The following is a 27,226-nucleotide window of genomic DNA, read 5'->3' on the forward strand; positions in this document are numbered from 1 at the left end:
CGAGAAAATAGCATACAATGGGTAAACAAATTATTGTTGGGCAATTGATAGAAAAGCGAATAATCATGATGATATCCAAGGCAATGATCATGTATATGGCATCACGTCCAAGATTAGTAGACCGAAACGGTTCTACATCTATTACTATTACTCCACACATCGACTGATATCCAGCATGCATCTTGTGTATTCAGTTCGTGGAAAAATGGAGTAATGCAATAAGAATGATCACATGATGTAAACAAGATCTATTCATGTAGGAATAGGCCCTATCTTTTTATCCTTAATAGCAATGATACATGCGTGTCATGTCTCTTTCTATCACTGAGATTGAGCACCGCAAGATCGAACTCATCACAAAGCACCTCTTCTCATGGCAAGAAAAATCAATCTAGTTGGCCGAACCAAACCAAAATTTCGGAGAAGAAATACGAGGCTATAACAATCATGCATAAAAGAGTTCAGCAAAGACTCAAATAATATTCATGGATAGAATTGATCATAAACGCACAATTCATCGGATCCCAACAAACACACTACAAAAAGTCATTACATCAAATAGATCTCCAAGAACATCGAGGAGAACATTGTATTGAAGATCAAAAAGAGAGAAGAAGCCATCTGGCTACTAGCTACGGACCCATAGGTTTGTGGTAAACTACTCACGTATCATCCGAGGGAAACAAGGATGATGGAGAACTCCTCAGTGATCGTTGACCCCTCCGACAGAGTGCCGAAAAGGCCTCTAGATTAGATCTCATGGTTCTGGAACTTGCGGTGGCGGATATTGTTTTCTCTCGACTCCCCTAGGGTTTTGGGATTTTAGAGTATTTATAGAGACAGAGGTCAGTGGAGTGGGTGCCTGTGGGCTCCACTACCCACCAGGTCGTGCCCTGGTGCCTAGTGGGCCCCATAGGCCCCCTCTCGTGCACTTCTTGGGCCTCCTGGGTGTCTTCTGGGCAGAAATAATTCTCCAAAATGTTTTGTGGCATTTGGACTCCGTTTGGTATTGATATTCTGCGAAGTAAAAAAACAAACAAAAAACAGCAAGTGGCACTGGGCACTATGTCAATAGGTTAGTCCCATAGATACATTCAAGACGTATAAGCGCGCCCTAGGGTGGCGTGCCCCCTGAGCTTGTGGGCCCCCTAGGCACTTCTGGCTCCCCCTTGAAGCTTCCTAGGTCTCTTTCCTTCCATAAAAAATAGTCGTAAATTTTTATTGTGGTTGACTTTGTTTGGTATGCTTTTTCTGCCAAATGAAAAATATTTTTAAAAATAGGAACTTGCACTGGGCACTATATTAATATGTTAGTCCATAAAAATGTTATAAAAGTGCGTCAAAACCATACAAGATTGATGTAGATATAGAATGAATACTTCATAAATTATAGATACATTCGAGACGTGTCAATTCCCATGTGCAATTCCTTTTGCTTCACCATGCTTTAAAAAATCATGTGGTGAGATATATCGGTATCCCTGTGAGTCAAACACATGCTTACTATACCAGTCTTTGTGTTACCGGTTTTGTTCTTTTTTCTCATTCTCGTATTTTGGCATCCACGTGAACAAATCATGTTGTGTCTAGCTAGACAATGATGGATACTGTCACACCTAGAGGGCCCTAAGACTATCTCTCCATCATTGTAGGAGCAAATCGCCTATTACACCTAGAGATATATCTAGTCCATCATCATAGGTTTTTCATAAACCTATAAGTTGTTGTTATGATCACCCTATTACAGTTAGAACAACCCAAAAGTGCATCGACCAGTATGGAGTGACTCGATACTCTCATGGTCTAAGGAATTATGGATACATTAACTTCCTATGTTATGACTATAGACTTATGACAAAATCATCTCCTAGTACAAAATCCAACTTGGGTCAATTCAACACAAGTGTTCTTCTAACATCGTGCCCTCAATGTTGCCGACACGATCGTTCAGGAAAATAGAACCATCATGCAACACTTGAGCTAGTCCTAGAGGCAAGACAAGGAATCTATTTTAACGTTTATATTTTTACACGGTCATATGAGTTTTCCTCTTAGCCTCTTAGTTATTGTAGACTCGAGAGCCATAGTAGTTATAGCACGGAACGTAAACATTTGTCATAAACTTGGAAATAAATAATACAATTATTATTGCCTCTAGGCTATTTTTGCAACATCATTATCAAGGCAAATACATATGTGATACAAACATAATCATTTGCAGACGGTCAAGGAAAAATGTCCTTCAAATAGTTAGCTTAAGTTCCGGGCTGCAGTTTGTCTGTGCGCCAATGGCGCAACAGGTCATCTAGTAGGAGTGATACTTCATGGATATTTCCTTAACATTGTCAAAAAGGAATGGACACTCGATGTGATTATCTATATTTTCAATAAACATTCAACTTAGGATAACATTAAATTAAAAAATTGGCAATATCTTGCTAAAATAGGAATGTCCTACTAGTAAAGATGCATGTAGAAACCTTCCATATATGTTCTCCTTCGATCTACAAGAAATTTCGTATTGATTGATGAAATCTGCGGTTTTAGGAAGTAAATCTAAAATTTTAAATGGACACCGAATTTACAGCTGGCCACAATTAAGATCAGCCTCCAGATCTATCAGATCCTCCATTGGCATGGTTATAGCGTCCTCATCCTCGTAGATCCTCCACTATAAATCCACCCCACATACCTTCGTTTTCAACTCACCCAAACAAGCAATTTTCCTTCATTTGCAGATTTTTCCCTCACTTGACAATGGCTCGCAAGAAGGTGGCCCTTCGGTACATCCGCAATAACTCGGCGCGGCGCAATGCCTTGAAGAAGCACACTAAGATCCTGATGAAGAAGGCAGGCGAGGTGGCCGCCATGCCCGATGCTAAGGCATGTGTGGTCGTGTATGGCGAGGGCATGGCGGTGCCAGAGGTGTTCCCATCCCATGGCGAGGCAGTGGCTATCCTGAATCAGTTCAAGAGCATGCAAGAGGCGGCGCGGCTAAAGAAGACGATGGACCAAGAGAGCATCCTCCGTGAGCGTATCGTACAGCTCCAAGAGCAGGTCCAGAAGGCTAGGCGCGAGGAGCAGGACCAGCACACCAAGATTCTCCTGTATAAGGCCTTAAAAAGTGGCCACTTCCCAGACAACATCGAGGAGCTCACAGCCCTGGGCTCGAAGGTGGACTCTATCCTCAAGAGCCTGAGTGAATGCACCACAAAAATGAGTGGGCAGCCACCAGTCGACCAAGCCCAGGTACCATACGTCACCAATGGCAGGGGCATGGGGCCTCCAATTATGTATCAGGCACCACCACAGCAACAGGAGGGTTGTCTTAACACTATGAGGTTCGAAAGGGCCCCTACCACCGTGATCTACGATGGTGACAATACTTGTGGCTATGACGGCAACAACGATGTCTTCTCTCGTGGCCACATGAATATGTAAGCTGGTAGATGAACTCTACATGTAGCGCATGACTAGCTACATGGTCCTCATCTCTTTCAATTTAGTTTTGGCATGGCCAATAAGATGCATGGATGGCATCGTCAATAAGATGAGACATTCGGTCTCAATCTTGCTCTTTGAGCAAAGACAATTTTATTTTACTCTTTTAAATTTTTATTATGGATATCCCCCATGCTCTATTTGTTTTATCAGTTGGTTGCAACTTTTAGGTTGTACCTACTCTTTATGTCAACATATTTTGTCAAGCATGCTTTTGCTCGAGCAAAATGATATTTTTTCCTCTTAGTATTGCATCAAACGATCCAACCATGCATGAAGTGCTACCTCCCAGTTTTGGCATACCTTGATGCACATCGCCTATACAAAACCATAATGATTCTAGGAAAACTAGAGCACATTAATTGTTTGATGCAAAAAGTCTCATGTACTAAAAGATTTATGATGCTACATTTCATTTTAAGAAAATGTAGGTATGACATTGAGCGCCAGGATAATGGCTTCTACATCCTCAATATTTTTTGGCAAGTTTCAAAACCAGGTGATTGTGTCAACCAGTTTCATCATCAATCGGGTCTCGGGCCACCCCTGAGAGGGCATTGTGTTTGAGCTATACTCAAGCTACTATGAGAACCCCGAACTCTATCGGGTGCATGTTGTGATAGAACATCGTACATATGAATCCACTCCGGGCATTGGTGTGATAACCCACAAGTATAGGAGATCAATTGTAGTTTTTTCGATAAATAAGAGTGTCAAACCCAAGGAGGAGCCAAAGGTAGAATTTATATTCCCTCCAAGTTCTATCGACCACCGATACAACTCTACACACACTTAACATTTGGTTTACGTAGAACAAGAAAAAAACTAGTAGCACTTTGTAGTGTAAAGGGATAGGTTTACAAGATAATAAAGAACATGAAAATAAAAGTTAGGTGTTGTTTTACTAAAAGTACAATTAGGTTAGTATAGCGAGTGTGGAAAAGTGGTGGTAGGATTTGCGGAATTGTCCCTAAAGCAATTGGCTAAGTTACTAGACTGATAGCAAGTTTTTATGTGGGAGAGGCCACCGCTAGCATGTCATCCCTTACTTGGAATTCTATGCACTTATGATTGGAACAATTAGCAAGCATCCGCAACTACTAAAGTTCATTAAGGCAAAACCCAACCATAGCATTAAGATATATTGGTCCCCCTTCAGTCTTGTATTTTCTATGGTAGGAAGAAGCTTCTGTCACTCTTGCCCTCCAATGCATAGTCCTATCAACATACAACTAACCCTAAGGTCTGATCCACATGCGCGTTCATATGATGAGCACCAAAGGACAGCAACATAACCACAAGAAAATTAAACCAATCATAGCAATTCACCAATTACCTCAATGGACAACAAAAATCTACTCAAACATCATAGGATGGCAACACGTCATTAGATAATAATATGAAGCATAAAGCACCATGTTCAAATACGGGTACCGCGGGTTGCGGGAGAGTGGACCGCTGAATATAGATGAGGGAAGGTGATGGAGGTGTTGATGAAGATGACGGGGTTGTTGGAGTAGATCGCTGTCACGCGAACACGATGATTGCCCCGGCGGTGTTCCGGTGCCGCTGGGAGAGAGGGGAGAGAGCCCCCCTCCTTCTTCTTCTTCTTCTTTGCCCTCCCCCCTAGATGGGAGGAGGATTCCCCCTCTGGTCCTTGGCCTCCATGGCTCCCAAATGGCAGGAGCCCCCCTCCCCCCGAGATTGGATCTCTCTCTCTCCGCTCTCTTCTGTTTTTCGTTCGTGTTTTCTGGCCCTTCGCCATTTCTTAAATTCCCGGAGATCCTTAACTCCGATTGGGCTGAAATGTTAACACAATTTTCTTCCAGATATTATCTTTCTTGCGGCAAAAGAAGGGCACCAACCACCTTATAGAGGGCCCACAAGCCTGCTAGGCATGCCCTAGGTAGGGGGGCGTGCCCCATGGGCTTGTGGCCCCCTCGAGCATCATCTTGCATTGATTCTTTTTCCCAAAAATCATATATATTCCAAAATAAATCTCGGCAAATTTTTATTATGCTTGGACTTCGTTTGATATGGATATTCTGCAAAACAAGAAAACATATAACAAACAGGCATTGGGCACTGGATTAATATGTTAGTCCTAAAAATAATATAAAATATTGCCAAAAGTATATGAAAGTTGTAGAGTAATGGCATGAAACAATCAAAAATTATAGATACGACGGAGACGTATCATGGTGCACCTCAATGTGCAAGTCATTCCATGGAGGTACTTGCTAGAGAAGTGGGAAGAAGTAACAAGAACAAACATGGATGGCGTTGTGGACCTTCTCAGCTTTGGACTCCCCTCAGAAACTGAGGGTGTAATACACCAGGGTGCTCCATAGGGAGCTCGACAGCATAGCTACCACGAGGTCCGGAGGGCCTGCCAAGGAGTTAGTGACAGGAGGGAGCTCGGAGGGCTGGATAGGCATTTAAAGGTTTTCTTGGCACCCAAGTCAACACGGCGATGGCCAAGATTGGATATGCCTCCTATAAAACCCTAACCACCACCGTGTATATAGGTGGAGGCTACGGGGCTCTCGATCCCATCTACCTCTGTATCCATCATCCCATCTCCCATTGTAATCCCTTGTACGAGGTATACCCACCCATGAATACAAACACAAAGAAGGATGTAGGGTGTTACTCCTTCCTGGAGGCCCGAACGTCGGTAAACTCTCTGTGTAACCTACGATCTAGTACTTCCGGACATGTTTGCTACCCTACCGTGGGTGTAGTCTGGACTATCCACTGTTAGTTGGCGCGCCAGGCATAGGCTACGTTGGTCGGAGAATGAACCCATATCGGCTAATTATACATGCCCGACGACTTCATGTTGAGCAAGACCTTCACCTTTGGCTCCTTCGAGCTTGAGGTCGGCGATTGAGGGTTGCTCTATGATGTGATGCCCCCTCTCGTCATCGACTACATCCACTTCGGGAACATCGAGTTCCTGTTCAACCAGCACGCCGACACCACAGCCATCCACGCCTCTCCATAAGTAGTTGCGAAAAGGCGCATGAAGCTAAGTCAGCTTCGAGGTGGCTGGACCTTCATGAACCCACCGGCCCACCCAAACAATTGATATCAACGTGATCTTCCCGGCTGTGGAAACGCACTGGCCTCAAAAGCTCTCCCGGCGCGGGGTCTACGCGACCGTGTTGACCCCAACCGACCTTAAGGAGTGGTCTGATGCCACAATCTCCTTCGATCGTGCTGATCATCCGACCTACGTCCCCGCCCTAGTAAGTTTGCCTTGGTGCTAGATCCGATCGACAGGGGCTTCTATCTCCCATGGGCCTGATGGATGGCAGCAGCAGCCTCAACATCTTCTTCCTCGACACCCTGGCCAAGATGGGGAATTCCTTCTCTACCCTGCAGCCCTCACCCATCGGCTTCCATGGGCTCGTACCGAGATATACGCTCCAATATTTGTACTAATGACTCATGAATCCACAAGAAATTGGGCTATACATGGACTAAATCAAGCACATATATGGGCAAAGAGGAGATAAGAGGAGCCAAGTGGGAGGCACAACAAGTGCACCAGAGTGCAAGATGGCATCTCATATGACTGCACATGCTTGTATGTGCGGTTGTATGAGGTGTCCACGGCACCGTCTTGTCCAGCCCTACAACTATTATTAAAGGGCCAACACCAGAATCAGATTAGAACAACTCGCAATCATAGAGAGACGCCGCAACTCCATCTTCATCATCAGGAGTATCCATAAACCCTAGTCACCGCCATTTCCATCTCCATAGCCATAGCCACCTCCATCATCATCACAACAGCATTCATCCCCAAGTTCGCCACACCTTGTAATCGTGTATCGCATCGGGCAATTATTGTAATACCATATTATCAATCATTCATTCATGTTGATGTGTTCTTCAATGGTTTCTTCTTGCAATCTGATCACTAAGTGTGAGTGATTCGGTAAGGTCATGGGTTGAGGCATAGCCCTACAACCCTATGTAATTGTTGGAGGGGTCAATGAAAGTACTTTGAATTCAGGTCCCGTATGTGTGAAATAAACTTATCTTCTAATTATCTATTGTCTTGTCCGCGTTCTTCGTCCCTGCAAGTACCTAGAATCATAGAGATCGAGCAACGAAGGGGCTAAGGGAAGGAAGACCGTGAAGTGCTATTTTGAACACCCGGTGATAGGAGGGTTAGTATGGTAGCATGGATCATTTCACTGAGGATACAACATGTGTAGTCATTAAACGTCCAATGCTTTTGTCTGAGTCTATCTTAACTATCGAGGTAACCCCACGTGATGGATAGGACCTTTGGTTGGACAACTCACTCTTGATGCAGGGCGCGTTTCGGTCCAGACGTTATTTGGACACATCCTTCAATTGGATACGTCGCAAGCACATCTTGACGGGTATCTTCCAAGACACAAATTAATATCACAATGATCTCATTCGTCAATATACGGTGAATCAAGTCCTCATACCCATGTCTATTTTTGCTATAAGTTTCGCACCAAACTGACTATCGCGTACAAGTTTTATAGGACTGTCAGTGTATTTACCTCTTCCTAAAATCATGCAAAATAGTGAGTCCTCTCCCTAAGTTCGGCGAGAATCATTGGGGATTCTACCGCGAGCTGCACGAAGCCATCGGTTAGCACAACGTCCTTGAAATTCTGAATCATCGCAATGAAGCCGATACACCGTGCCTTGAGCTCGGCGCAGTTGTGCGTCTCGGCCAAGCGTAGCATGTCGACGACCGAGTCGACCGACACGGTGCTCAGCAGCCTATGGGTGCACTCGAGCTTGAGGCCGTCAAGCGCGAACCGGTCGGCCGCGGCGAGGAGACGTTCCAACACAGTGCGTGGTGGGCGCGGGCGGTCTCGCCGGCGACCTCAAAGGCGACGTCGGTCCAGGCGGCCGAGCTGGTTCGACAAGGAAGCGTCTCGCGCAACCGTGACCCTCCACATGACAGTCATGTCGTTGACGTTGAATTGGGTGTCGGCGGGGATGAACTCAGGAAACCCGCGGGGACTCCTACAACCGCGGTCGTCCGGCGAGTAGACGTGCACGCATTGGTTGTGGTGGGACGGTGGCGACGATCCGTCGCCGTGCACGGCGAAGGCGTCGAAGGTGGCCATCACGGCATGCGTCGGATGGCTCACGAGCTCGAGGTAGATGGAGGCGAAGCGGGTGAGGGCGGGTACGCGTGGAGCGTCCCCGTACGGGTAGCAGGCCAGCCTCCAGCAGTGGCCGCCGACGGTGGCCATCGGCGAGTAGACGCGGACCAGGCCCTGGCCTATGGCTCGGTGGCTGTGGGACTTCGAGCTGATCTCGAACGCCATGAAACCAGAGCTCGACATTGCCGATGGACGGATTGATGCGCTGCGCAGAACCGTGGTGCCTCCGTCGGAATAAATAGGTGGCTTAGCACGCTTGAAATCACAACCGACTTGATGGAATTTGGAAACACAATAGCACGTCGGTTCAGCATGATTATGGCAAAGACGAACCATTGATGGATTTCTAATCCGTACAGGGTTAGGTAGCTGTTTCTTCCAACATGACTTATTGTTCCGAACCATTTACTGAGCCTCCTGGTTAAGTTTGCGTGTATATTAGGAAAAATGCAAATCCTATAATCAGGAGTTTCTCTGGCAAAAAATGAGCTCAACAGGCCATGCAAGTCCAACCTACATCGATCAGGTCATTCATGGGAAGAAACAGAAGGTAAAACGAACAGAAGACGTTTCAATCCAAAAAAACAGGTCATCCTGTGTGTTCGCTTGCTGGCTCTGTGCTCTTGACTGTGGGTTCCATGAGACCGCGCCCAGGTTATGTAAAACGGGACAGCACCGTTCTGTGCATTATTCAAGAACTCGACAAGAATAGGCTTCATCCTCCTAACTTTACAGCAACATTGTGGTCGGGTTCTCGATGTAGCCCTTGAACGCTTTCAGGAATTCCGCCCCAATTGCACCTACAGATAAACATCATTATTTGTTGAGTTCCCGCCCACATTTCAACTGACTCACGATTTATATGTCACAAAAGATTAAGAGCGTACCATCAATAACCCTGTGATCGCAGCTCATTGTTACTGACATGTAGGAACCAAACTCGTACTGACCATCCGCGCTGCCTGGTATCACCCTCTTCTCAGCTGCTCAAAAAAAAGGATCAGGTAAGCACTGAATAAATCCCTATGGGAGGACTAAGGACATCACAAAATGAATAATGGATCAAAGTAGCAGAAACTAGATCTAACTATGCTACAAAGTAGAATACAGAAACAAAAAGCACAGAACATTAGGACAATGTTCAAGTCCTGCCTACAGAACTAACTGAAGGTTACTCAGAAGTAAGAACGGACTAGGATATAGAATGCCAAAGTAAAGGATCATGCAATTGTCTAGGTCAATGTACTGGGCTTCCAATAGCAGGTTCTGGTAAAAGGTCGACAGGACTATGTTATCCATAACAATGGTAAAATACTGACAAATGCCAAACTGTTATGTACACAATGCAAACTAAGTAGCAACAGCATTTTTGTGGCCAACGTATTGGCAGTACATGACCAAAGTGTAACACGGCTTCTTACCAGAACCAATGGCCAAGATTGCTGACTGAGGAGGATTTATAATAGCACAGAACTGTTTAATTCCAAAAGGACCTCCCAAGTTTGATACTGTGAACGTGCCACCCTGAAACAGAGAACGAAAATGGTCAATGAAAAATGTTGTTGATTTCATACTTATCATCTACTATGCGATAAATACCTCGTAATCTTGTGGTTTTAAGCTGTTATCCCTTGCTCTTTGAGCCAACTGCTTCACCTCCTCACCGATTGTACCAAGTCCCTTCTTGTCTGCATCCTGCACCACAAGTAATAAGTTAAGAGAACGGGGGGAAATGCACAAAACCGAACTAGCTAGCTTTGACTAGCTTACCCTAACTACTGGAACAAACAATCCATGCTCAGTTTGTACAGCTACATTTATGTTCACATTGTGGTATCTGCATGAGATGTACATTTGTCATATCACATTTCTTGCCAATATAATTTGAGTGACAGGTATAAATGCTCCGTAGGAACTCACTGGCGAATAAAATCATTCATCCAAGAACTGTTGCACTCAGGGACCTTTCGAAGAGCCAAGGCTGCAGCCTGCGCAGAACGTAGAGGTAAATTTAAAACTGGAGATCACAGAATCCACATGAGCCCAATACGACTTACAAGGCAACAATGTACGTATAAGAACCGGTGAGTACCTTTATAACAAGGTCGTTAATAGATATCTTCTTTCCACCAGATGCTTCCTGCAGTGGGTTCAGTTCCCCTCGCAACCTGTAGCACAACAAAATGAAAAACTCTTCTTTAGACAAAAGTTCGGTACTAAAATTATCCACTGCAAGTTTTACAAAATCAGGCCTGAAACATACTTGATAAGTTTGTCGACACATGTGTCAACTGTCAAGTAGTAATGTGGGATGGTTTGTTTAGAAGCTAGGAGGCGGTTTGCAGTAACCTGAAAAGAATAAGAGTTAAAACACTACAAGGCAGATAGGATCAACGAAAAAAGTCTCAGCGGCATTCTTCAATGCTGAAACATACCTTTCTTATCTGCGCATTTGGAATATCAGTGTAATCTAATCCTGAAGCTGCGAAAGACTCACTCTTGCCACCCTTGGCTACAGAAGATTTGTTAAGCAAAAATAATCATTAGACACTGGTTGGATCCCATTTGATTCACATAATAGAAGCAAAGCTAAATGCATGACATAATGGGCTGCATGCCCCTAGAGGAAGGGATCAAGCCTAGTTCAGAAATTTTACTTGGATCTCAATAGAATGCTGGTAAAAAAATTGAATACTACGCAATTCGTCCACACACTTTGCAGTAGAAAACTCACGCGATGAAAAAGAAAAAGGAACAGAATCAAGAATGGCACATAAAAAGCATGGAGTTGTTTTTTATGAGAGCGGGTATAGAGGTCTTTACGACATCCAATTGTGTATGTGATCGCCTTAAAGAGCAACAGCAGACTATAAATGAATTTCAGTGGCAAAACTTGAACATCAGTCAAGCTAATTCAGATCACAATGCAAAGGTTTTCTGAACATGGATTGATTTGGTTGATGCTGTCCATGGATACGAGCAAGCACAGGCCAAAAAGGAGTATGGATGACACGCGTAAGAGTTGCAACTTTTTTTCCAGAAAAGTTTCCGGCTCAGCGACTCCCAACTGCTGCTATTTGCAGGACTCTAGGATAGCTAGCAGATAGCACGAGAAGTGTATGTGATGCGCATTAATTACAAAATCCTGTAACCATAGACACTCATATATGTAGTCTTTTGGAGAACAAGTCCAGCTCTACGGAGTTCCATTTTCTAAGCACACATGAAATGAAATGCACTAGCATGTACCACATAGCTTGGAAGGTCAGTAAGTAGTAGACTGTATTTTGCATAACTAGTTAACCTAATTTGGCATGCACATGCAATTAAATGTGTCAAAAATCAATTCTCTGAGCTCTAGAAAATCACACTTAACAAGAACACACAACTACACGGCAAGTCAACAACATAGTACAACCAAAAAAACCTCCAAATCAACAGACATCAAGATTTAAGATCAAGTGCATAGCCAGGTAAATGTCTAGTTAAAATTCAATTTGTATAATGGTCAATGCTGAAGATTTACTCAAGCAGTCATTATACTAAGTTTCTACAAGCAAGAGATACTAGATTAGATCAAAGAACCATTCATCAATCTCAGGAATGCAATTAGAGGAGAAAATAGCATACCCAAGTAATCTTCAATGTCTGCCTTCAGAATACGGCCATCAGGACCAGTGCCTTTTACACTTGACAGTTGAACCTGTTTGAAAGAACACATCCATGTTTTCATTGACTGCACTGCATACAGCAACTACCTAGACTAACTCAAATAAAGACTTACATTGTTATCCTCTGCTAATTTCCTTGCAAGGGGGCTGGCGAATATTCTATCACCAGATCGAGAAGCTTTTCCGGCCTTTGGGGCCTTCGGTTCAGGAGCCTTGGCAGGTACTTTCTCCTCCACTTTTGGCGCTGCAGGTTCTGGTGTAGCCTTTGATTCTGAAGGAGCAGCAGGCGCATCTGCAGCCGACGGTTTGTAATCTTTAAACTTTTCGATGTCACCTTCTTCTTCCACGGTCACACAGATGACCTAAGATCATAGGCCACATAATGCAACCAATATATGTCAGCAAAACATGCAAGCAGTAGTACTGCAATATGAAATAATAGGCAGACAATTATAGGTTCTTTGGACAGTAAATGCATACCTCGCCAACTTTAATCTCTTTGGCACCATCACCCTGAACAATCTTAGCAAGATAGCCCTCTTCCATGCACTCCATCTCTACCGTGGCTTTATCCTAATTAGATGAAATGCATACAGATGTTATTTAGCTTCTGCTGCAGCTGTAAGTATGTGCTGACTAAGAATATGGAACTTGGAGATGAAGAATCTTACCGTTTCCACCTCACACAGAACTTCACCAGGTGAGACTTTGTCTCCTTCCTTCTTAATCCACTTGGCAATGTTTCCCTGCAGACAATACAAGTATCATATTGTACTATAATTTTAAGGAATAGAGACACAGAATTCTGGGTTCAATCTAACCATTATTATAATAATAACTTTGGATGACAAATACCTCAGTCATTGTAGGTGACAGTGATGGCATCCCAATTTCTTGATGTGGTGGCAGGTCTGGAATAAGCAGTATGTTAGGACATCTGATATGGGATCTGGCTTATGCTATACTAATTGGGGTTCTCAAAGAATTGTGATACAGGAACCAAAATGATGGCGGAGATGTGGGACCCAGAATTCAAGATACTATAACTTTTGTACAAAGCAAACAAAATGCTTAGATGCGGCACAAAAGAGAACTACCCTGAAATTTTATATGGAAATAGATGTGGAAAAAATCCTAATATGTTGTAATGCTTAGATATGGATGGAAGGCAGCCTTCTGGCATAATAGTTGCCCGAAAAAAGATACCAAATCTGTTACAAGATTCACAATTTCTGGTTATCGAATGATGTTATTTGATTCAAAGGGCATAAACGAACATCCAAGAGCGGGTGCGGGAGTACCTGCACTACTTGAGAAAGACCTTGCTGAAGCTACTCGCCCACTGAAAAAGGACAACAAAAAAGACAAACACCTTCAAAGTGGTATTCTTGTACATTATAAAGGAAAGAGTACAGCCATCGCGCATTTCTGATAGGAACCACTCTAAATGGACAACGAAAACTCCAATCATAAACTGGGTTAGCTATTGTGCTATAGAAAAGTAAATCACTCTTCATGTATATGACTGAAAAGTGGTGAGGAATGCAACGACTTTTTGCAAGATACGGTTGGTTTTTTCATGATTTATATTAATTAATTGTCAAATATTTCAAGTTAATGTTCCCCTTTTTTGAAGGTGGTTATCCTTTGATACATTGGCATGCAGAAATGTAAAGGCAGCAACGGTGTAACAAGAAAATCACACTATACCATGACAATGAACCATTGAGGCCAGTAACAGCACTTGGGGCACGGTTGATGAGCATTCTTCTACAAGTGGAGCTTCCGTTTACTCCTCCTAGTGACACCTGAAAAATAGAACAAGAAATTAGAATCTCAGGACAAGATGGTAGGATTTCAATTACAGAGCAGAATTTACAGGGACATAACCTTGAAGGTCTCGAGCTCTTTCCCAGGTTGCTTGTACTGAGAAAATCTGGCGCCTCCAATTCTTTTCTCAACACCTGCAGAAACCATAAGGACTAGATTATATATCACCAATAGTGACACACACACTTCTCACTGTGCACGTAAATTCCCAGAGAAATAAAGAGAGCTACTGACTGCAGTAAACAGCAGGGGCACATCTAAAGTAGATAGATGACAAACCACACCATAATATAAATAACAGGGATTAACTCAGTCAGCTGAAGCATGTCTAGTGGGAATACAAAGAATAGTAAAGAGAGTAATGGCACTGGAAACAAGAATGACACATCTACTTAATCTACATTGTCATCTTTTGTTTGTAAAAATGTAAGCATACCAATCAACTATGGTTCATGTTATATACCTATGTACTAGACCCTGCACATTATAAAATACTGTTTGTTATACCCCAAGCTGACTGAGAAAAAAGAAGAACATTGCATGGTCTTCTAGAGGATCTGGGGCAACCAATATCAAACAGCAAGCACAGGCACAACTAGCCAGTAACAGGACACTTACATGCTTGGGTAACATAAGAGTTATAGCAATAGTAAGTCATCGGACAGGGCGTCTCCAACTTAATTCTAAAACAGATCACAGAGGCATAGTAATCACTGGAAGAAATAAGGATCAAGCATAAAATGGCGAGAAACAAGCATACCATTTTCCTTTACGGCAGAGGACCCAGAACCAGTAGAGAAGTAGCGAGCAAGGCTGGTGCGCTCGCAATCTACAGCATTCCGCAAGCTCCGCAGCTGCATTACCAAAAGCAGACGGCAAAGCCACGGATAGTTAGCCAATGGCGTGTTCACAACGTAAACGCATCGACAGGTAATTAGATGCACAAGAAATGTAACCCATGGTTATTACGCGGTTACTAAGCTTACATCAGAGATGAGAGGCAACGGCCATAGAGAGTCAGCCAGTGGGACATAACGACAAGTAATCGGATGAGGAATGTACCAAACAGTTGCACACGGTTACTATCTCAGGGGCTTAATTAACCGGTCCAAGTGTGTGTGGCGCCGCAGCAAGGAATCTACAGCAGTACCTTGCATTTCTACTAGCAAATAATTGGAAGGAGCACCATTGAATCCGAGGGTATCTAGCCCGATGATCATAATTCGCACCAAAGCAAGCGTCGAACGACCTATGATTCTGCCGGTTAGAAACGAACGGGCCGATCCATGCTTGTAGAATTGCACTACAAATCAATCATCACAGGAATAAAGCAAACACATCCGGCCGATTCCTCAGTCTCTGTCGTGGCGCGTCACACCCAACCCGAAATCGCGCCACCGGGGCGTCGGATCTCCCTCCCGATCAGAACGGCGCCGCGCCGCGCATGGCTACCTACCTGCCTACTACTCCTGCCCGCTCGCCCGGAAGCCCGTCGAGCGGGATCCGGCGAGGACACGGCATTGCGCGGCCGGATTCCGGGGGCTACGGCGCGACGCGAGATCGCTCTCCCACGGGGGGGGGGGGGGGGGGGGGGGGGGGGGGGGGGGGGGGGGGGGGGGGGGGGGACACGGACCTTGCGGGAGTGGCGGAGGAGCTGCGCGGCGGACATGGCGGGCGGGCGGCCGGGCGCGGAGAGGCGGCCGGGGTTGGGATGGGACGGCCGACGAGCCTGGCCTAGGGTTTGGCCGGTGGCGGGGGAGGGAGGGGGAAGGTGGAGATGGATGGAGATGGGCGGGGGTCGCCGTTCCGTTCTGTTATGTACGGGATGCGGTGCCACGTCAGCCCGCCAGCCCGGCCCAGGGTCGCCGTAGGGACGGGGGAGGGAGAGGAGGGTTGGCTTTTGGCTTCTCCTTGTTTTCAAGAGGCAAATTCATGAAAACAATTCAAACTTAGATTTTCACAAGAGGCAAATGGAAACAATTCAAACTTAGATTCTCGTGTGGGAGACAATTCTAAAGAACGGACTCTTAATTCGAACTTAGATTCTCGTGTGAAAAACTAAATTACTACAAGTGGCGAGCTTTCGAGACACGCCCAAATTTTTACTAGTGTTGTTGGCTGAATATAGGTTACTATGAGGTATGAGAGATGAGCTCCCCTTGTATAGAAGGTAAATGGTTGTGATGGGAAACATCAGGTTCATCCTTAACCATGTATTCACATTAAGTAAGGTCTGAAATTACATCGACTCATATTTAATTCGATTGGAAATCTTCAAGTATCCGGTCAGCGATAAGACATGAGCATGAAGCCGCGCAGAATAAGGGAGCTATGGCGGACCCATGCCCTGCGCGAGCCCCATGCCCTGGGGTGTGCCAATATGCCTCATGGCCCCACATGGTGCCCTCGGCGTTTCTCTTCAGTCTCATCACTTGTATGTTCAAAATACTTTTATGTCATGTTTACATGGTGATGCATCAGTTGACACGTTGCGCTTACTCGAGCGTGGTTGAATCAACCGGTTGCATGCCTTCTCCCTTGAGACAACCGCAACACCCATCATCTGAAGGTGGGCCCGAGTCATCCGCCCGGCCCGAGGGCATCACAGATGCAAGCACTGAGTAGTAGAAAAATATATTAAGATTGAATAAGGTTTCTCCAATGGCTTATTTCTGACCATTCATGATAGATGTAAATGATATAGAACAATTAATTTGTTGACCATGATATAGTATTGGATCTTTTACCTTTTTGTATTTTAAGAAAAATCCACGAAAAGTAAGGATGGCTATTAGATTTAGGAACAAAGATAATAAATCATATAAGAATAACGAGAAAGAAACCAAGGCAAAAAAAAATAATCCCCACAGAAATATATATTTGATGCGTAATCTAGATGTTGCAGAACGAACTTTCATATTAGCATTTGGAGAAATATCAGTACTGATCATAATGCTCTACATACAATTGTTTATCCAAAAGAATCTCGAACATAACCCCTGCCACATGTGTTCAATCTTATGAAATGCTCAGCATGGGCAAAAAAGTATGCACTTGATCATGCAATCCTAATCAATGAATTTACCAACCAGCTCACCACATCTAGCTTTTGTGAATGCTGAAGAGAGAGAAGCGGTCAGGTGTAAGTTACATCGAGAACGACAATGAGTAAACCATCACCTTCACGAATCTGTGTAATGGTTGGTTCAAATTCTCAATGTAACTTACACCCACCACCTCTCCCTCCTCGGTATTCTCAAATGGACAATTGAAGGACTTATTGCTACAAGTGTCAAGCTTGACACACCAAAAGCTAGATTTTACTAGTGTTGTTGGCTGAATACAGGTCACTTGGAGGTATGAGGAGAGGAACTCCCCTTTTATAGATGGAAAAGGGTTGTAACCCGAAACGTTGAGTTCATCCTTATCCATTCATTCACATTAAGTACGATCCAAAATTACATTGGTTCCTATTTGATTCGATTAAAAGCCTCCAAATATCAACTAGCATTAAGTTATGAGCATGAGTCGCGCATGACAGGGGCCATACCCACAAGGGACCCATGTCATGGGATGTGCCACCATGCATCATGGGCCCCACATTGCACCCTCCGTGTTGCCCTTCGGTCGTATCACTTATATGTTCAAAAAAAATTATCCAATGTTTACATGGTGCCGCATGGCCTGTCAGGTCGTGTTGGACTGACGATGGTTGAATGAGTCGCCCGCCTTCTCCCTTAAGACGACCGCCACATCCATATGGGAGGTGGGCTCAATTCATACACCAGACCCAAGCCATGGTTATTGGGCCGACATTTAACATGTGTGACCCTACTCGAGTGCCACATCCTTGTCAAACACTGCTACAATTTTTTTAAGTGATTTTTGATAGTTTCATTGGCAAAGTACATGTTTGATGTTGTGAACAAACAAAGCATCACGTATATAAAATGCATGTCGAACCGTATGAAGACATAAGGAGATGTGGAGAGCACCGGAGCAAGGATGGCTTAAAGTTAACACGGATGGGGCACTATCGAAGCATGCAGACAGAGGACGAGGAGGTGTGGTTCTCAGGGATCATTCTGGAGCTTTTAGGGATGGGTGTCATATGCTTTTCCAAGTGTATCCAATCCATAGGTAGCCGAAGCCTTGGCCTACCGTCTTGCAATTCTGATGGCGACTCAAGAAGGTGCCACAAAGGTTCATGTGGTAGTAGATAATAAGGAGCTAGTAGTGATGTTGAACGAAGAAGACAAAGAACATGTCAGTGATAGGGCCAATCGTTGAGTACATAGAGAAACAACTGATGGGTTTTGATGGTGTTAAAGTATCTTGGGTGAGAAGGTCAACTAATAAAGGGCCTCACATCCTGGTGAGAGAGGGTGCTTCTTTTGAACTTGATAGATTTTGGCTTCAAGAGCAACCAGATTGTATTTTGCATATTATCTCAGATGAGATCCCAAGTATGGGATGATTAATAAAGGTTGACTAATTCTATAAAAAAGACATAAGGAGGGGTTTGCACCTTGGGCCTTAGCATGGTGGGCAACACACGTGATAGACCGAGTGGGCTGGTCGAACCGAACCTTTAGTATTTTGACATTCTAAACTTGGAGAAGGTCCTAAAATTCGAAGTTGGAAAAACATGGATTCATATAAAAAAGTCATAGTTTCAAAATCACGGAGATGCGCATTCAAAAGAAATAGTGTCATGAACCGTTCCAAGCAACAATCACATTTTAACAACAAGAGATTAGATGCACGCCATGACTACACTCTAGTACAACTATTAAGCTTCATCAAAAGAGGCCTTGTGGTGCAATGGTGCTTGAGGCCTACTTTTCGCAGGTGCTATAAGCAAAGCAGATGGGCTAGTTATGTAGGGATCTTGGCCCAACTTGTACGTATGTATGGTGTGCGTGTAGATCTTTCGCATCACTGGTGGCATGGTTAGTTGAGCTGTAGTCCGCGCATGTGTGAAATGGGCGGCTTTAGTCTCTGCCAATTTTTGCTGCCACTGCCAGTGTAGGAACGGGTGTCATGCATCTTCCTCGACGAAGAAAGGGGTTCATTGAGCAACCAGCCTTTCGTTCTTTTGCACGACACGGGCAACACTTAAAAAATTACACAAATAGAAAAAAAATCCCAAAGCAGCACAACAAAGCACACGACAATTTCTAGGCGCTTGTAAAGATGAGCAAACCAGAAAAAAGAATAAATACTTCGAAAGCGCAATGTTTGTCTGGTATTATAGGACAAAACAATTGTACTAATAAACATCGTAGGGACTTAAGATGATACTTTGGATTTGTTCTGACACGAGTGTTACAACTACAAATAATCAAAAACAATTCTTTTTCCTAACATTACAGTGTTTGGGTCCATATTATAGGTTGTTGTTTTCTTGGTTAATATCTAATCTGTTGGTGTTAAGACGCCTTCTTCGTGGCTCGCGGGTGTCATCATCGTAAAGGTTTCCACTATGATCTCAACCTCCTCCTCCATCGTCCTTTCTGCCTTTGTGTTGGTTGTGTCTTGTTTGGCAAGAATTAGAATTCTCGATCCCTCTCAACCTCTCTTTCAATTTGTGGAAGGAACATACACCCTTGAATCTTATGCTGCATCATGTAGTAGAACAACTTTCACTCGCAAAGAAATTTGAGCAAAACTAGATTAATTTCTTGATTACTATCCCCAATGGTATTATGTGCGGTCAACCGTTGTTCTTTTTTTATCTGAATTGTATTTGTGACATTTTAGGGGGGGGAATGTTCATTAAAAAACTCAAATGACTCTTGCTCTCAAAATTTAATCCCTTTGTAAATTAATATAAGATGTATTAAAATAAATTCAAACTGTATTTGAACTCAAATGGCTATTACCCTTAAATAAACTCAAATTGAATTTGAACTCAGTTGTATTTATGTCATTTCGAAAAAATGTTCATTAGAAAAACTCAAATTACTGTTACTCTTAAATTGTACTCTCTCTGTAAAGTAATATAAGACGTATTAAAATAAATTCAAATTGTCTTAGAACTCAAATGACTATTACTCTTAATAAACTCAAATTGAACTTGAACTCAAAGGTTTTTTTAGTAAAAAACAAATTTGAGCTAAACCACTACACTTATTTTGGATCGGAGGGAATATTATTTATGCAAGGATTTAGTAGTATTTATACAAAGTCAAAGTTGTTTCAAAATTGGGACTGTTCTTTTCTTTAGAAATGCACTAGCGTTCTTTGCAAACTAGAGGGAGGGAGAGAGAGAGAGAGAGCACGGACCTTGCAGGTGTAGGGGAGGAGCTGCGCGGCGGATGTTGAGTATATGTGTTTTGTGCATATTGTGTATTGGGTCCACCTCCTAGTTTCCTTGTATAGTCGAGGATCGTGGTCCATCATTGTACATCATATATGCGTGCAATTGCACCTGATCAATACATCATGCAATTCCATCATCATACAACGAACAAGGCGGTCGGACGTGGAGTGGCGGCCTAGGGTTTGGCCGGTGGCAGGGGAGGGAGGTGGAGATGGATGGAGATGGGCGGGGGTTGCTGTTTTGTTATGTATGGGATGTGGTGCCACGTCAGCCCGGCCTAGGGTCGCCGTAGGGACAGGAGGGAGAGGAGGAGGGTTGGATTTTGGCTTTTAATTCTTTTCAAGAGGCAAATTCATGAAAACAATTCTTCTTTTTTGAACACATGAAAATAATTCAAACTTAGATTCTCATGCAGTATAAAATTGTTTTCTCGCCTCACCAAACCCTTGCAGAAAAAATCGAACTTAGATTCTCGTGTGGGAGACAATTCGAAATAAACGTTTTTCAATTCAAACTTAGATTCTCATGTAGAAAATTGAATGACTAATTACTACAAGTCAAAAGCTTTAGAGACACACCAAAAATTTATATTTTACTAGTGTTGTTGGATGGATATAGGTTACTGGAGGTATGAGGTGAGGAGATGAACTCCCTTTATATAGAAGGGAAATGGTTGTAACCAGAAACATCAAGTTCATCCTTAACAATTTATTCACACTAAGTAAGATCTAAAAATACATCGGCTCCTATTTGAATCGATTAAAAACCTCCAAGTATTCAGTGAGCAATAAGATATGAGCATGAAGCCGCACAGAACAAGGGAGCCATGGCAAGCCCCATGCCATATGGTGTATGTCTCACGGGCTCCACATGATGCCCTTGGCATTTCCCTTCAGTCTCATCACTTATATGTTCAAAATACTTTTATGTCATGTTTACATGGTGGCGCGTGAGCCACCACGTCATGCCTGGCCGATGGTGGTTGAATCAACTGGTTTCCTGCCTTCTCCTTTGAAACAGCTGCAACCCCCATATGATAGTGGGTCCGGGTCATCCACCCAACGCAAGTCATTTTGTCAGGCATTCGGTCTATGTGATCCTATCCTTGTCAAGCATTGCTACAATATTTTTGTAAGTGATTTGGCCATCTCATTCCAAAGTACACATTTGATATTCTTAACAGATAGGGCATCACATATGCAAACATTGACTAGTAGAAACATACATTAAGATTGGTTAAGGTTTCTCCAATGGCTTATCTTTTGACGATCCATGATAGATGTAAATGATATAGAACAATTCATTTGTTGACCTTGTTATAGTATCAGATCTTCTACCTTTTTGAATTTTAAGAAAATTCTAGGAAAAGTAAGGCTGGCTATTTTTTTGGCGAGAAGAACCCCAAATTATATTGAAAATAAGCATTGGTACAATGCCACCCTAGAAAAATAAGAGATTACAAATAGCACCATGGGGAACCAATCTAGCCACACCACCAACGGGGATGAGGATGCACCGCCGCTCCCTGCCGGCGAAACACTTGGCTGTGCGCACAGATTAAAGACATTGGGAAGTCATCCTCAGTCCAGGAGGACCAGCATGCCAGAGATAGGTCAGATTGGAACTGCGTCGCCACTTGCATCGGCTTGTTGAACGACGACGATGAAAGCGCTGCCACCGATGGGAGGCTACAAATCCGGAGTCGACACGCTCCTACAAAAGCTCCATGCCCCCATGTCGACGCTAGAGCGCATGTCATCACAACGGCGGGGCCAGGGCATAAAATCCACCTCGAGTTCGGCATCGCCGCCGCACCAGTCTCGATTGGTTAGCCTGCTACCAGATCTACCAACGATCGCCTCACAACGACCCACGGAATCGAATCTGAAGCAAATTTATTCCACGCCACCACCACCATAACCATCAAGACAACAACGGTGGAACGACGACAAGCACACATTGCCATCAACTCCGAGGTGCCGCCATGAAGGTCGTCGACGGTGTGGGAATAGAGTTGAGCCAGATTTATTCGCCCGGACGCTGCCCCGACCACCCCAACCCTAACCCTACCTACTAGGCCAGAACGGAGGAGGAGATCCCCCCCTCCCAATAAATCGTACAAGAATAACGAGAAAGAAACCAACGCAAAAATAATCCCCATAGAAATATATATTATACGCGTAATCCAGATGTTGCAGATCGGACTTCCATATTACCACTTTGAGAAAATACCAGTCCTGATCATAATGCACTATGTACAATTCTTTTTCTAAAAGAATCTTGAGCATGACCCTGCCACATGTTCTTAATCTTATGTAACGAACATCATGGGCAAAAAAAAGTATGCACTGGATCATGCACTCCTAATCAATAAATGTACCCATCGGCTTACCACATCTAGCTTTTGCGAATACTGAAGAGGGAGCCGCGGTCAGGTGTAAGTTACATCGAGAACGACAATGAGCAGAACATCACCTTCTCCTATCAACGAAATGGTTGGTTCAAATTCTCAATGTAACTTACACCCACCGCCTCTCCCTCCTCGGTATTCTCAAATGGACAATTGAAGGACTTGGTACTACAAGTGTCAAGCTGTTGTTGGCTGAATATAGGTCGTGGAGGTATGAGGAGAGGAACTCCCCTTATATATAGAAAGAAATTGGTTGTAACCCAAAACTTCAAGTTCATCCTTATCCATTTATTCACATTAGGTATGATCCAAAATTACATTGGTTCCTATTTGATTCAATTAAAAACCTCCAAGTATCAGTGAGCGCTAAGATATGAGCAAGAACCGCGCAAAACAAGGGGCCCATGCGCTGGGATGTGCCACCATGCCTCATGGGCCCCACATTGCACCATAGGCGTTGTCCTTCGGTCGCATCACTTATATGTTCAAAATATTTATGCCATGTTTACATAGTGCCGCGTGAGTCGCCAGGTCACGTTGGACCGATGATGGTTGAATTATCCACCTACCGCCTTCTCCCTTAAGGCTCATAACAGCTGTTTGGGAGGTGGGTCCGAGTCATCTGTCAGGCCCACACGACGGTTGTTGGGCCAACATTCGGCATGTGTGACCTTCATCGAGTGACACATCCTCGTCAAACATTGTGACAAATTTTTTGTAAATGACTTTGATAGTTTTGTTGCCAAAGCACACGTTTGATGTTGCAAACAAATGGAGCATCACATATGTAATGCATGCAGGACCAAATGAAGACATAAGGAGGGGTTTGCACCTTGGGCGTTAGCGTGGCAGGTCGCACATGCACTAGCTCGAGTGGGTTGGTTGAATCGAACCTTTAGTAATTTTACATTATTAACTTGGAGAAGGTCCTAAAAATTCAAACTTGGAAAAACATGGTTTAAAAAACCATAGTTTCAAAATCACGAATTTGTGCTTTCAAAACAAATAGTATCATGAACCGTCCCAAGCAGCAATCACATTTTAACGACAAGAGATTAGATGCACGCCATCACTATACTTTAGTACAACTAATACTGGTGGTTTGGCCTTAGCGCTCTTCTTCCGTCAAGTCGTCTTTCTGCCAGATGTCGACCTCTTGGTCTTGGATCTAGCCGCTGATGAGTTTCGGTCTTCCCCATCGGAGATCTATACAGATTGGCGTATGTTGCCCCTAGATATCTAGATCGGAAAGGCTTCGGTCGCGCGCGCTCATATTATCAGGCAGTACGGCCTCAAGAGGGCGCGTCGTGAAGCTTCACTTTCTTATTGGTGCCATGGGACATGTCTAAGTCAAGATTATCAAGGCATTGATAGATGTGGAGAAAGTCATGAAGGTTGCGATTGGAGGTCTTGAAGCTCTGTTGGAAGGGTGTTTTGAATGCGATGAAGACCGTGTGCCAGGTGTTTGCTGACTTGCAACAACGGCCTCAACAAGCGGGAATGGAAGCACTAGAGGGCTACTTTTTTTTGGTGCTCCTCGAGTACCAAGTCTCGATTCCCAGGATGAAAACCCAAGGTTTGGCCTTTGTTGGTTGTACCTGGCAATGACCTTGTTGAAGGCATTACTTTTTGGGTGAACTCGGACTTTCTTCATGGTGAAAACCCAACATCTTCGATCGGGCAACAACAACGACGCCTGTGTATTGTTCCCTTCTTGGAGGCATTGCTTTTGGAGAACCTCTTTTGTAATTTGGTTGTTGTCTTCAGTGGTGATTAGAGTGTTGTTGATGTTGGGGAACGTAGTAATTTCAAAAAATTTCCTACGCACACGCAAGATCATGGTGATGCATAGCAACGAGAGGGGAGAGTGTGATCTACGTACCCTTGTAGACCGACAGCGGAAGCGTTAGCACAACGCGGTTGATGTAGTCGTACGTCTTCACGGCCCGACCGATCAAGCACCGAAACTACGGCACTCCGAGTTTTAGCACACGTTCAGCTCGATGACGATCCCCGGACTCCGGTCCAGCAAAGTGTCGGGGAAGAGTTCCGTCAGCACGACGGCGTGGTGACGATCTTGATGTACTATCGTCGCAGGGCTTCGCCTAAGCACCGCTACAATATTATCGAGGATTATGGTGGAAGGGGGCACCGCACACGGCTAAGAATATGATCACGTGGATCAACTTGTGTGTCTAGGGGTGCCCCCTGCCCCCGTATATAAAGGATCAAGGGGAGGAGGCCGGCCGGCCCCTATGGCGCGCCAAGGAGGAGTCCTTCTCCTAGTAGGAGTAGGACTCCTACTAGGAGGGGGAAAGAAGTGGGGAGGGAGAAGGAAAGGGGGGCGCCCCCCCCCCCTCTCCTAGTCCAATTCGGACCAGGGGGGAGGAGGCGCGCGGCCCACCTTTGGCTGCCCCTCTCTCTCTCCACTAAGGCCCATATGGCCCATTACTTCTCCCGGGGGGGTTCCGGTAACCCTCCGGCTCTCCGGTTTTCTCCGAAATCACCCGGAACACTTCCGGTGTCCGAATATAGCCGTCCAATATATCAATCTTTATGTCTCGACCATTTCGAGACTCCTCGTCATGTCCGTGATCACATCCAGGACTCCGAACTAACTTCGGTACATCAAAACTCATAAACTCATAATATAACTGTCATCGAAACCTTAAGCGTGCGGACCCTACGGGTTCGAGAACAATGTAGACATGACCAAGACACGTCTCCGGTCAATAACCAATAGCGGAACCTGGATGCTCATATTGGCTCCTACATATTCTACGAAGATCTTTATCGGTCAGACCGCATAACAACATATGTTGTTCCCTTTGTCACCGGTATGTTACTTGCCCGAGATTCGATCGTCGGTATCTCAATACCTTGTTCAATCTCGTTACCGGCAAGTCTCTTTACTCGTTCCGTAATACATCATCTCACAACTAACTCATTAGTTGCAATGCTTGCAAGGCTTATGTGATGTGCATTACCGAGAAGGCCCAAAGATACCTCTCCGACAATCGGAGTGACAAATCCTAATCTCGAAATACGCCAACCCAACATGTACCTTTGGAGACACCTATAGAGTACCTTTATAATCACCCATTTACGTTGTGACGTTTGGTAGCACACAAAGTGTTCCTCCGGCAAACGGGAGTTGCATAATCTCATAGTCATAGGAACATGTATAAGTCATGAAGAAAGCAATAGCAACATACTAAACGATTGGGTGCTAAGCTAATGGAATGGGTCATGTCAATCAGATCATTCACCTAATGATGTGATCCCGTTAATCAAATAAGAACTCTTTGTTCATGGTTAGGAAACATAACCATCTTTGATTAACGAGCTAGTCAAGTAGAGGCATACTAGTGACACTCCATTTGTCTATGTATTCACACATGTATTTCCGGTTAATACAATTCTAGCATGAATAACAAACATTTATCGTGATATAAGGAAATAAATAATAACTTTATTATTGCCTCTAGGGCATATTTCCTTCAGTTTCCCATTTGCACTAGAGTCAATAATCTAGATTACACAGTAATGATTCTAACACCCATGGAGCCTTGGTGCTGATCATGTTTTGCTCGTGGAAGAGGCTTAGTCAACGGGTCTGCAACATTCAGATCTGTATGTATCTTGCAAATCTCTATGTCTCCCACCCGAACTAGATCCCGGATGGAATTGAAGCGTCTCTTGATGTGCTTAGTTCTCTTGTGAAATCTGGATTCCTTTGCCAAGGCAATTGCACCAGTATTGTCACAAAAGATTTTCATTGGACCCGATGCACTAGGTATGACACCTAGATCGGATATGAACTCCTTCATCCAGACTCCTTCATTTGCTGCTTCCGAAGCAGCTATGTACTCCGCTTCACATGTAGAACCCGCCACAACACTTTGTTTAGAACTGCACCAACTGACAGCTCCACCGTTTAATGTAAACACGTATCCGGTTTGCGATTTAGAATCGTCCGGATCAGTGTCAAAGCTTGCATCAACGTAACCTTTTACGACGAGCTCTTTGTCACCTCCATATATGAGAAACATATCCTTAGTCCTTTTTAGGTATTTCAGGATGTTCTTGACCGCTGTCCAATGATCCACTCCTGGATCACTTTGGTACCTCCCTGCTAGACTTATAGCAAGGCACACATCAGGTCTGGTACACAGCATTGGATACATGATAGAGCCTATGGCTGAAGCATAGGGAACATCTTTCATTTTCTCTCCATCTTCTACAGTGGTCGGGCATTGAGTCTTACTCAACTTCACACCTTGTAACACAGGCAAGAACCCTTTCTTTGCTTGATCCATTT

At 44.2% G+C, this 27,226-nt stretch overlaps 2 protein-coding genes across 2 annotated transcripts; one reads left to right on the top strand and one right to left on the bottom strand.

Annotated features, from left to right (window-relative positions):
* Positions 1-2,732: 2,732 nt before the first annotated feature.
* LOC125512294 (agamous-like MADS-box protein AGL80) lies at positions 2,733-3,586 on the top strand. Its single transcript, XM_048677390.1, has one exon. It carries the CDS (start codon positions 2,758-2,760, stop codon positions 3,439-3,441), a length of 684 nt encoding a protein of 227 aa, XP_048533347.1. The 5' UTR covers positions 2,733-2,757; the 3' UTR covers positions 3,442-3,586.
* A 5,501-nt stretch (positions 3,587-9,087) lies between these two features.
* LOC125513274 (dihydrolipoyllysine-residue acetyltransferase component 2 of pyruvate dehydrogenase complex, mitochondrial-like) lies at positions 9,088-15,985 on the bottom strand. Its single transcript, XM_048678345.1, has 19 exons — positions 15,804-15,985; positions 14,931-15,024; positions 14,231-14,304; positions 14,051-14,148; positions 13,642-13,682; positions 13,196-13,251; positions 13,012-13,086; positions 12,821-12,913; positions 12,454-12,702; positions 12,300-12,372; positions 11,105-11,181; positions 10,933-11,018; positions 10,762-10,837; positions 10,590-10,657; positions 10,440-10,506; positions 10,269-10,364; positions 10,091-10,193; positions 9,557-9,652; positions 9,088-9,469 (listed from the first exon to the last, which is right to left on the bottom strand). The coding sequence occupies exons 1-19, from the start codon at positions 15,837-15,839 to the stop codon at positions 9,399-9,401; spliced, it is 1,629 nt and encodes a 542-aa protein (XP_048534302.1). The 5' UTR covers positions 15,840-15,985; the 3' UTR covers positions 9,088-9,398.
* Between the last annotated feature and the right edge of the window lie 11,241 nt (positions 15,986-27,226).

This window comes from Triticum urartu, chromosome 6 (genome assembly GCF_003073215.2).
Source record: "Triticum urartu cultivar G1812 chromosome 6, Tu2.1, whole genome shotgun sequence".
NCBI classification, from domain to species: domain Eukaryota; kingdom Viridiplantae; phylum Streptophyta; class Magnoliopsida; order Poales; family Poaceae; genus Triticum; species Triticum urartu.